The sequence below is a fragment of the Lithobates pipiens genome, unplaced genomic scaffold, assembly GCF_037356315.1.
Source record: "Lithobates pipiens isolate NorthernLeopardFrog02 unplaced genomic scaffold, aLitPip1_a1.2 Scaffold_30, whole genome shotgun sequence".
Lineage (NCBI taxonomy): Eukaryota > Metazoa > Chordata > Amphibia > Anura > Ranidae > Lithobates > Lithobates pipiens.
In genome coordinates, this window is record NW_027507791.1 from 51,608,665 (window position 1) to 51,621,140 (window position 12,476).

At 43.8% G+C, this 12,476-nt stretch overlaps 1 protein-coding gene across 4 annotated transcripts in view; it reads right to left on the reverse strand.

Annotated features, from left to right (window-relative positions):
• Positions 1 to 399: 399 nt before the first annotated feature.
• ADAMTSL4 (ADAMTS like 4) overlaps positions 400 to 12,476 on the reverse strand; it is a 341,665-nt gene continuing 329,588 nt past the window's right edge. For 3 of the 4 annotated variants that reach the window (XM_077464215.1, XM_077464216.1, XM_077464214.1), the window contains one exon: positions 400 to 8,316. In XM_077464215.1, the coding sequence (XP_077320341.1) occupies positions 8,177 to 8,316 (140 nt within the window). In that variant the 3' untranslated portion in view covers positions 400 to 8,176. The remainder of the gene's footprint in view (positions 8,317 to 12,476) is intronic. The other variant, XM_077464217.1, reaches the window with a different exon arrangement.

Genomic DNA, 12,476 nt, shown 5'->3' on the forward strand with positions numbered 1-12,476 from the left:
AAGTCCTTTTTAGTCTTATTTTCAGGGTAGGGCTTATTTTCGGGGGAAATAGGGTAGGGCTTATTTGGGGGGTAGGGTTTATATTGCAGCCATCACCGACAATCACGCTAGGTCTTATTTTTGGGGAAACAGGGTATGTCAGATAGGTCAGTGTTAAGCAAGTGAGCCTCTCCGATCCCGCCCCCCTCCCCCCCTCAGTTAACCAGCATGGCATCATTGCCCCGGGTATAGTAGAAGTTGTACTGGGCATCGCCCAAGCATACGCACATACCACATGTCTGGGGAATATGGTACAGGAAGGCAGAAATGTCCTTATTCTCCTTTTGCCTTATTTCATTGCGATGGAAGTATGATCAGTTTCTATGGATTACTGTACCAAGTAAACAAACCGCACTAAAATCCAAATCTATTTTCAAGTTTATTTTTTACAATCTTTTTCCATAAGAAAAAAAACAAAACAAAAAAAAACATAAAATCTTCATTCTTAAAAAATAAATTAAAATTTACAAGAAAACAATTGACAAGGTTTATCACGGATATAACAGCTGGAATATAGATTTCTGGACAGAGTATGAAAATAGTAAGATGTTTTTTGTGTTCCTTTGGCTGAACTTTAAAAAAAAAAAATAATCGAGGACACCTTTGAAAGCAGATACAGCTATAGGACAAGGGGTGGGACCATGAACAGCCAATCAGAGCACACGTTTTCAATAAAGTTTGGAAAATAAAAAAGCTGACTTTTTATTTATTTTTTATTTTTTTAACCAGGGACTGGGGCACAAATTCACTCTTATTGTACCAGTTTTTATTGTCCCCCAAACCAATTTCCAATACTGATGTGTAATGCCGCGTACACACGATCGAATTGTCCGGCGTACTTAGTCCGCCGAAATGCATTTCACCGGACAATCCGATCGTGTATGGGCTTCAGCGGACTTTCTCAGCGTAAAGTCCGGCAGACTTAGAAAGTAGTTTTGCAGCCCAATCTTTCCGCCGGACTTGGGTTTTCAGCGGACAATACGTTCGTGAGTATGCTAGCCCGGCGGACTAAGCCCTTGTACACACGGTCGGAGATTCCGACAACCAAATCCGTCGGAGTAATTCCGACTAATTAATTCCGGAAGAAGTCCGGAAGTGATGTTGCATACACACGGTCGGACAAAGTTGTCGGAAAATCTGATTGTACATAACGTGATGACGTTATTTCGTTACGACGGGACTACGTTCAGGCTAGTAACCAATAGCTTTGGTCTAGGAATTTGATCTGAGCATGCGTGGCACTTTGTCCGTCGGAGTAGGCTACACATGATCGGAGTATGTCCGATATGAGCATTTTGTCTGAAAATTTTACCGGCAAGATGGAAAAGTTGGTCCGTCGGAATATCCGACAAAATGGTCCGATAGGACACATTCCGTCTGAATCTCCGACCGTGTGTACAAGGCCTTAGAATGACGCATGCTCAGAAGCAAGTACGAGAAGGAAGCTATTGGCTACTGGCTATTGAACTTCCTTTTTCTAGTCCCGTCGTACGTGTTGTACGTCATTGCGCTAGCAAATGCAGGACTTTCTGTGTGTCCGTGTGTGGCCAAGTCCGTTGGGTAGAAAGTCCGCCGGACTATCCGCCGGATTGTTTACCGGACTAAATACGCCGGACAATTCGATCGTGTGTACGCGGCATAAGTCTATTTTTGTAGCAGAGGTAATAAGGGCGTTACAGTAAAACGTGTAGACCATATTGAGTTCATTCCATCAATAACCTGAAGCCGCCTCATTGTATGATTTTTTAAACACTCAAGTATGAGTCAGAATGGACAGCTCACCCAAGCGGAACTCTCCAATCTTTGCTAGTTGCTTTCTGAAGGAATCCAACGGCAAGATCTCCCGGCCTGGGTGTTTGGCTCGCCATTCTTAATAATGTGGGGGGGCAAAGCTGGTAAGCAAGGACACAAATCCACAAAGGTATAAGAAGCCAAGGAGGGATTTATCCAAACAGAACCCATTTATAACTGAACTTGGGAGAACTGACCTCTAAAGTGGACCTTTTCCCCTTTTTAAACTGCCAATGCTAAATATAGGTATGTAGACAAACACATAGGAATATACACCTTTCTTTTTTCGGTTCCCTCTTTCCCGCAGATCCATGCATGGGCTTCACATCCTATGCTGCCATTTTTAAATATAACATCAGCAATGACCAGCTTCTTCTTCCTTGTTCTGTTCCAGCCCACCAATAACATTGTGCCAGATCTTGCACATGTGCCATAGAAGATCTAGGTTGGCTCATTATTAACTGTTCCCAAGCTGTGCCAGGTCTCGTAGAGTGCATGCAGGACACAATATGTGGGGCATGCACAATACGTGATCTGTAGCAGCTTGTTAGTCACTACCAAACCTCCTCAACTCACAAATGGTGTATGTGCCCGATGTCATATGGATCATTCACCGTACAAGATCTACCTGCGGTCCTTCAATAACAAGTCACTATAGGTTTCGCATGGCCCATATGCAAGATCTGGCAAGATTTCCCTGGAAGGCACTGGGGTCATGTCCTCCCAGGGTTATGATGATCCAGCAATGGATCATCATAGCTTTGTAAGTAAGTGCAACTTGGCAAACATGGGTACCCTACATCTCTTTCACTTTAAAATGATTTCGCAAAAATGAAATGCCCGGCATCTATATCACATATCTGCATCTCTACATGTACCAAATACAATGCACATGTTGAGAGATGCCTATACAGCAGTGATTCTCAACCAGGGTTCCGTGGAACCCTAGCGTTCCTCCAGAGGTTTCGAGGGGTTCCTTCAGCATTGGGCAATTTCTGCCTCTCAGATAAGTTCCCACTCACACCATTGGTCTTTTTAGCTATCTGTAAGGAGGTAATTCTTCCCAATGACCACAAGTGTAAGGACCATTCTTCCCCCTGACCATCACACTAATGTATCATGAGTTGTAGATTTCTAATTTTTAGCAAGGGTTCCTCGAAAACTGGAGAACTATTTCAACTATTTCAAGGGTTCCTCTGTGTTGAAAAGGTTGAGAAAGGCTGCTATACAGTGTTGGACATGCAAGGGGGTAATGATGTTGGTTGTTTTTCTTTGGCACTGAAGGGGTTAGGCTTACATAAAGATGAACACATACTAGGCATGATTGCCTTGTACCGTGCCCAAGTAGGATTGCCCCCCCTCCCCACTCCTTTGCTGGTCTGTGCTCACCTTGTGCTCAATGAGTGCTCAGTGATATATGAAAGGCACGGTTAGCGATCACACCTAAGCACACCTTGCCAGAGCCCAACTGAACTCCACCCCAGATCACCTCTTCCAAGCAGTTCCAGGAATGGTACACTGAGCCGTGCCCAGGTATGCTGCGGAGAGATCACACCACACACAAGAACTGGACTTTGGGGCATGAACCACGCTCGGGTACGGTTAATAAACCTTAAGGTGTTTGTAAAATAAAATAAAAATAACAGAGCAATTCATTGTGTGCAACGGGCATAAAAATTGAATGTTATGCTATTTTCTCTCCAGGTCAAATGTTTTTCATCCAACCAGTAAATCTGAGTGAATCAGGAAATGATGATGCACATAGGAAATAAATACTTATCATCAGCACCATCAAGTGGCCATAATGCAGTATTTTCCTCATTCACACTATTCTTATGAATGAAAAACATGCAACCTGGAAAAAAAATAATGCCTAATAACATTCAATTTTTCCCCTATTCGCACAGAACAAATGTACATGCAGTTGTGCAAATTGCTCTGTGCATTTCTTTTATAAATACACCCATTAGTGTGAGTTCACCCTTCAAAGTTAAATGTTGTAACTACTGACCTCAGATATGATAAAAAAACAAAAACAAAACAGATGATAACTGGTTTAAACCTCAGAGTCACGTGTGATTTAGCCACCGCTGGGCTCCCACGTGGGTTATCTACAGCAGTGGTTCTCAACCCCGTCCTCAAGTACCCCCAACAAACCATGTTTGCAGGTTTTCCTTTATCTTTCACAGGTTAAATCAGAGTCAATGGTTTCGGATTTTGGACAGCTATTTTATCTTAGCCCTTGTACACACGGTCGGAGATTCCGACAACCAAATCCGTCAGATTTTGTCCGAAACTGTTGCATACACACGGTCGGACAAAGTTGTCGAAAAATCCGATCTTTCAGAACGTGATGACGTAATTTCGTTACGATGGGACTACGTTCAGGCTAGTAGCCAATAGCTTTGATGTAGGAATTTGATCTGAGCATGCGTGGCACTTTGTCCGATCGAAATTCTCTACACATGATCGGAGTATGTCCGATCGGAGCATTTTGACGGAAAATATTTCCAGCAAGTTGGAAAATTTGGTCCGACGGATATTCCGACGGAAACAGTCCGATGCAGACCACACACAGTCGGAATATCCGACAACACGGTCCGATAGGACACATTCCGACGGAATCTCCGACCGTGTGTACAAGGGCTAAGAGGAATTCCCAAAACATGGCCTGCTGGGGGTACTTGAGGACAGGGTTGAGAACGTTCAAGGGATAAAAACGCCGATCCAGGTGAGCAATCAATACAGTCCGGATGGACTGGGTGCAAGCCACGGCTCGCCACCGGTGATCAGTGGTTCTCAACCCTGTGAGAAGAAAAGAACGGCTGCACACCAAAGGAACGCTCCAACGTATTTATTCCAAAATAGCAATTGACCGCCAACATAAGATAGAGAGTCTGAACCCAGGAGGTGACGCGTTTCACTTACCTTGGTGCTTCTTTGAAGAAGCACTGAGGTCGGTGTGAAACGCGTCAACTCCTGTGTTCGGACACCCAGTCTTGTTGGCGGTCAATTGCTATTTTGGAATAAATACGTTGGAACGTTGCAGCCGTTCTTTTCTTCTCACAGGGTTGAGGACCACTGATCTACAGTACATCACCATATTATTGTTAAATGCTGGGGGGTGGGAGGGGGAAGAGAAATAGGAGGCAGACACAGTAGAAAGTCAATATCTATGCAGAAATATATTCTCCGTCCTTCCAGAGCCTGCGGTAAACAGACATCGTAGGAACATCAGGGAAAAGCCCAATTTCCTCTCACCGTTCTCCGATGTCCGTCTATAGCAGGTTCAGTATTGCTCTTATTGGGCCTCGCTTATCAAAGCCTCTAATACAGGGGTCTCCAAACTGCAGCCCGAGGGCCAGATGTGGCCCTTCACTAGCCTTCATCCGGGCCCTTGGGGCACTATTGCTTCCAATGATATGAGGCACTATTCCTCCCAATGACACCAACAACGGGGGCACTATTTCTTCCACTATTACAAGTGATGAAGCCTTATCCCTCTTGCTACTGACCACCAATACTGAGGCCATGTTTATTCTTGATGCCTGGCCCCGGGGAAATTTCTACCCCCACTGGTCAGAATCCAGCCCCCCCTGAAGTCTGAAGGACAGTAAACTGGCCCTTTGCTTGAAAAGTTTGGAGACCCCTGCTCTAATACAATCCGCCTGTCTTCTTTATAACAACCAATCATATATCCTTTTATTTTTTAACTGGCAATATTAATAGCTCCAAGCGGATTGGTTGATGCAAAGCACAGACAGTTGCTAACTCGGATGCTTTGATAAACGAGGCCTGAGTTATCACAGATTGAAAATTAACATGTCACATAGCGCTACAGTGAACAGGGTCACAACATAATCAACATTTTGCTCTTATACATATTTTAGCTTCACACATGGGGTCTATTTATCAAATATTTGTTGGCCGAATGAGCATTTTTTCCCTTATTGATTAATTCCTATATTCTCAGCTCCATCTAGTGGCCAAAATTCAGTATATTTTCTTACTGAGGTATTTCATAAAGATGTACTGCATTTTGGCCACTAGGTGGAGCTGAAAATATAGAAATCAATCTATTAGAAAAAATATGTGGGCATTTCAGACAACCTGTTTGAATGCTTCTGATATTCGGCCAACAAATATTTTATAAACAGACCACGTGAAAGGGAGGTAACAATAGTTGGTGTTAAAATGAAAATATACCCTTTTTGGGTATGTTGGTTAGGTTGTAACAATGATGAAAGGGCCCCCACATTGAGGAATGAGGATAGGGAAGGTAGAGGGTGGATTTCTTTCCTCCAATGATGAAGGTTTTAGCGTGTTTTGGAAGGGTCGTGTTGAATACAATGGGTCAGGTGCATGCCGTTTGCAAAGGATTCCCACAATGAATGCAAAAAAGAACAGATCAATGAACAAAGCAGGCAGCATGACCACATTTTTTTTTAACACAACCAGTGCCTCACATCTGGCATGAATGGCGTTTTAAGCCAGTTCGATTTTTTTTTGTTGTTGTCTCGTACAATGGCCATTTTAGGGTCACCTTCAGTGACACCAAACATTTCCATGCCATAACTCCCTGCTCTATCAAGAATGGACAGATATATAGTCCAATTACATTATATGTTCAAATCATTAAATACGTTCCAAGTGCCTAAAAACAAGTGGCGTGGAAAGTCTAAAGATCAGTAGCTCTAAAAATCACACCTCTGAAAAGTGATCACTGGTGGATGGCTTTCTTTGAAGTGGGTAAGAAACAATTTACAAGCATTCAGGTGGCAATACTGCTGCCTTTTGAATGCCTCTTTTCTTTTTTTTTTTTGATCTAAAGGGGAATTTTACATTGAAACAGTGAGCATGCATGTGACAGACCTAACCAGTACAGAGGCTTTTGGAGGGGACTGCAGGGTAGCCTACTGACTATGGGCCCTGGCATTTGAGGGAGCTACGAGCATGTCCTGTTATACAATGCAAGAGGACATTATTACATTTAACAGTCAAGCAAGACATGATGGGGAGAAGATGTAGGTGAAAAGAAAGCTGGTTAATGAGATTTGGACAACCTCGGGTCTTCTTGAATGCTGGTGCCGAACTGTCTGAGCTGGGCTGGGGCCTTCTGCTATAGTCTGTTTATTAAGGTGTTATGTTTATTGTCAAGTATGTCGCTTCCATTGTGTGTCGCCTAAGTGTGAATTACCATTGTTAATTGAGTCACCTATTGTTTCTGTCTGTTTGATCAGCTCTTGGAGATGAGATTAACATTGTGTCCACTTTACCTTGTTAGAAAACCATTGTGGGATGTTTATGCCTGGGTGGGCACTGAGCCACCTAGGTGGTTAGTTGTTTAATTAGCCTAATGTTTGTGTTCATGTTGGCTGTTCCTTAGCTATGTTAATTATATTCCTTACATAGTTAGATTGAATAAAGACACCAGTCCATCCAGTTCAACCTGAGTGAGTGTGGGTGCCTGTCTACAATTGTCCCTGTCCCTGTACATTGTGTCTCATTATGATACTTTGTACACCTTTTGTGTTGATGCACTTGGAACATATTTAGCCAACAGAACCTGAAAGTTCAGTTGGTTTTTAATGGTACAGGAGGCGAGGCTTTGTTGGGCTGAGAACATTACCCTTCCAAAATACCCTAAAAACTTCAAAAGTGAAAAAAAAAAAAAAAGGCAGTACCTACCTACTTTATAGCAAACCTATACTGTCCTATAATGTCTATATAATCACTCCCCTGAGTAATCATAAAAAAAATATTACAGCGATATTAGCCATTGTCTTGGTTCTGCCAAATTTTTCTCTTTTGGTGCCAGTTATGTGGCCTATGTCAAAGGAAAGACCATGTGATCACATAGCTGGCACTCCCTTCGGCATAGGCCATGTAATCACTGTCTTGACATTGGAGGAGAGAAGACTTTGGGGTTCATTGTAGTTTATATTTCTGTATATCGCAAGCATATATAGACAGTATATGTCTGCCTTCATGTCACCGTAGCGCTACGATTATTAACAAAATTCCTATATTGAATTACCGACAAGATCAGTTGCATATAAATCACAGTCGCAGTAGGTCAAAAACGGGTATACAGGTATTGTTACTTAGCACCGTAAAGTATCAGGGAAAGCAGACTCCTCCCCCTGCGGCTGACCGGCCAACATTAAAAGCAAATATACAATTGTGTCTCTCGCCGCTCTAGTTGGGCCCACGCGGTTTTTCGCCTGTTTGAAGTTAGGCTGGTCGAACTAGCGCCAAAGAGGTTAATAAATACTGTCTCTTCTGAATATATAAAATATAGAATCTGGTGAGGCAGGGGGTAGGGGGGAGGTGGGAGATGTGCACGCTATCGGTTCTCTGATGCCCTGGTTCGTTGCAGGGAGTGGGAACAGGATGAGCAACACGCTTGCTTGTAGTAGGCGTAGACGCAGAGGCGGGCTTGGACCACCACTGCGCAATTGTGATATCGATCTCGGCAGTTCTCATCTGGGTGGGGAAGACAAAGACTTCATTAAAAACATATTTTAAAAAAATGGTTTACAGAAGTAAGGCTTATAACAACCTGTGGACATTTCCATCCGTTGAAACCAACTGATTACAGAGTATTGGAGAAGACTGTTTACTGTCAAACAATGGAGCTTGGAGGTCAAGCAAAAAAATTAATTACCAGGGCATCCATGGGGCAGTCTTGATGGGGAAATCCCTCGAACAGAGCTATTGTCTTCTCCCAGCAGGATAGCGCGGAGAGCTGTCCCGGGCGGGAGAACAATCAACCTGCCCAAACATGGTTTGAATCTCAGCCAGGTCCTGCTGAACCAACTGAGATTTGAACCATCTATGGCCAGCGTGAAAGTAAAAAAATTGTAATAATTTTTGTTCACGAATGGCGCAAATGTACAACCAAGACAGTATCAATCCATCAGGAAACAGGATGGGTGACATGAGACCACATGTAGGAGGTGGCAGTCATAGGGGACATCCGATCACTGTCCTTGACAAATATAAGAAGCCAAAGTGCTTAAGCTCATTGGAGCCCATTGGCGTCCACCACCAACCATTGACACGCTAAATTGTACCATCATTTTAAGTAGGCTTTTGGGTAATAAAGCAAGCAAAGGAGACTCCGTACCCCCATAGAAAAGGTCTCTTATGAAACCATCATCAGAACTTTCCTGGTTCTTGCCCTCTATCCCCTTGCCTACCCTTTGGCCAGTGAGGCCATCAGTTGTATCCAAATCAAAGACAAAATACATGGCAAAGGCCACAATGTGAACATAAGAGTCACTATTTGCCTAATAAAGTGACCTTTTTTTTAGGGGTCACATTAGCTAAAATCATTGGTATGTACAGCCTCCTGGAGGTTCTGCGTCATCACTTGGCAGTCGTGCCAATGCTTCCAGGTGGCTATACATACCCATGGTTGTAGCCAGGCTGCTGCAGTTTCCCTCCACAAAATGGTCTCTATTATGGTAGGTCAGTTTTTCTTTTTTGTACTCTAGCTGGTAAGCGAGTTGGGATTTTTAAAACATTTGTTATGTACTTTGCCCTTCCATGGGGTCCCGTGGGTCCCTGTACCCCTATGGAGGGGCGGGCTCTCTCCAGGCAAACCTGCCCGTAATCTATCCATTGCTGTATACACTATATTGTCAAACGTATTGGGACACCTGGCTTTACATGCACATGAACTTTAATGGCATCCCAGTCTTATGCCACGTTCACACGACCGGCTTTTCCGGCAGACTAGGTCCGACGGTCTTCACGACGGACTTTCAGCGGAGTTCCAATGGACTTTCCAAATGAAAGGACTTGGTCACACACAATCACACCAAAGTCTGTCGGATTTAAACGTGATGGCGTACGACCGGACTAGAATAAGGAAGTTCATAGCCAGCAGCCAATAGTTGCCCTAGCTTCAAGCAGGAGTCCACCGGGAGTTCCGCCGTTTTTTTTTTTTTTGTTTTAAAGCCAGCAGCTACAAATACTGCAGCTGCTGACTTTTAAAATAAGGACACTTACCCGCCCAGCGCGCCCGCGATGTCGGCACCCGAAGCCGATCTCTCGATCGTCTCTCGGGTGCTGCCGCCGCCATCTTGGTTATGGGAATCAGGAAGTGGTTCCCTACTGCGCACGTGCGAGTTGCACTGCACAATAAGGATGGTCCCCGCTGTCTCTGGGATCCCTGTGTTTCCCAGCAGGCAGCGGGGGACTTTCGGAAAGGGGCGTTCCTTTCTGCAGAATCTACGCCGGAAGTGGGTGCAGATACCTGTACTGTACAGGTACATGCACCCCCCTCCCCCCTGAAAGGTGCCAATTGTGGCGACGGAGGGGGGGAGGATTCCAATGAGCGGAAGGTCCACTTTAGGGTGGACCTCCGCTTTCAGTTTTCGTCCGTTGGACTAGCATACAGACGAGCAGATTTCTCCATAGGAACTGGGTCAGACGGAGTTCCGGTGGAAAAATTTGAAACATGTTCTATTTCTAAAGTCCATCAGATTTTTGAACAGCAAAAGTCCGATGGAGCCCACACACGATCGAATTGTTAGACGGATTCGTTCCGTCTGACCTTTGCTGTCAAAAATTCTGGCATTAGTCCGTAGGGTTCAATATTGAGTTGGCCCATCCTTTGCAGCTATAACAGCTTTAACGCTTCTGGGAAGGCCGTCCACAAGGTTTAGGAGTGTGTCTATGGGAATGTTTGACCATTCTTCCAGAACCGCATTTGTGATGTCAGGCACTGATGATGCAAGACCCGGCTCTCAGTCTCTGCTGTAACTCATCCCAAAGGTGTTCTATCGGGTTGAGGTCAGGCCAGTCAAGTTCCTCCACCCCAAACTCGCTCATCCATGTCTCTATGGACCTCTTTTTTTTATCTCTCTTATGTAAGCAATGAATAGTGCTCCTATGATCACATTGTGGTCTTTCCACTTCTTTCACTTCCCTGCAACAACTTACAGCCTCATTAGACAATAGGGAGGCAAGCGGAGTGCATGGGCAACCATCACAATTTTAATTACTATTTCATAATAAAGATACCCGTTTTGGGGGCTACTGAAGCTCCCTTGTGTACTTTATCACCCAAAAGCCAATTTACGGTGGTTGTACAATGGTTTGGTGGATGTTAATGGAGTGTTGGAGAGAGACCTTCCTATCACTGCCACCTCCTCCATGCCATATCATGTAATTCTTCTTGTTTGGGCTGGAGGGAGCCCCACTGTTGTATTCTATGAACTGTCAAATAAATGAGAATTTAACATAAGCCAGTGATGGCCACAGTCAGCAAAGCTGGGACATCTGATGTAGAGGTCTTCCTGCCAAAACCACCGGAAAATATATGCAGCTGGTGAGGTGGACCTACCCTTTAAGACATACTGTAGTCAGTAATAAAAATACAAAATAAATTGTTATATAAGCTATCATTCCATGCCAATTCCACATGCAACACTCATGTTTTATGCCAACCAAGTTAATAGGGTAAGGCTGGCCATACGTATTAGGACAGTTTAAGGTGGAGTTTGACCACTTTGTTCACCCATGGCTATCCCTGTGGATGTTTGGCGTTTTGTGGCAATTTTTTTTTTCCTTCTTCACTTTCATGTAGATACAGCAATATATCAGCCATTGTTTATCGCTTTCTAACAACACTGGCTGCCCTGCTCTCATGGTTATCTCCTGGCTTCGATACCTTCTAAAAGCTGGTCTAGAAAAAAAAATATGAAGATCAGCCATTTTGACTTCACCGATCAGGCAATCCGAAAAGCACCTAAGCCAGAGGATCAACATAACAGCATTGAATCTGACATCTCCAGAGGGGGCACAGCAATGGGAGCTACATATTTCCAACAGGTTTCTAATATCAGGTTGGCCTGGATCATACCTATAATAGTGAGGACCAGTATTAATTTGGACTATGGGTGATAAAGGGGGTTAAGTTCACCAAGTTAAACTGAAGATTAAAGTGTAACTCTGCCTTTCTTCATATTATAAGGTGTACCTAAATCCAAAAACAAACATGTAATATATTGTAGCTTACCAATCATAAAATGAGATGGGTGCATTCATTTATTTTTTCAGGTTAAGAACACTTTCGACAGGTACAGAAATACCCGTAGCTCTTGCCAGAAATGCAGTGCCCTTGTATGGCATGAGCTTGAACAAAAGCACAAACATTCGTATCTTTCTTGGTTAAACTACTAATCTCATCGATCCCCCATGTAATGGAGTTGAGCAAAATAAGACACGTTTCAAGCTGAATTCCGAGGAAAACAAAAATGTCTCTTTGCAGTGAGTTGCCCCTGCACTGCCAGGTTCAAGGAAAAGTCCACCCTAATGCCCTGTACACACGATTGCACTTTCCGACAACAAAATCCATGTTTTTTTTCCAACGAATGTTGGCTCAAACTTGTCTTACTTACACGCGGTCACACAAATCTTGTCGGAAATTCTGATCACCAAGAACGCCGGTACGTACAACACGTACGACGAGCCGAGAAAATTGAAGTTCAATAGCCAGTGCGGCTCTTCTGCTTGATTCCGAGCTTGCATGTAACTTTGTGCATCGGAATTGTGTACACACGATTGGAATTTACGACAACGGATTTTGTTGTTGGAAAATTTGAGATCCAGATCTCAAATTTAGTTTTGTCGGA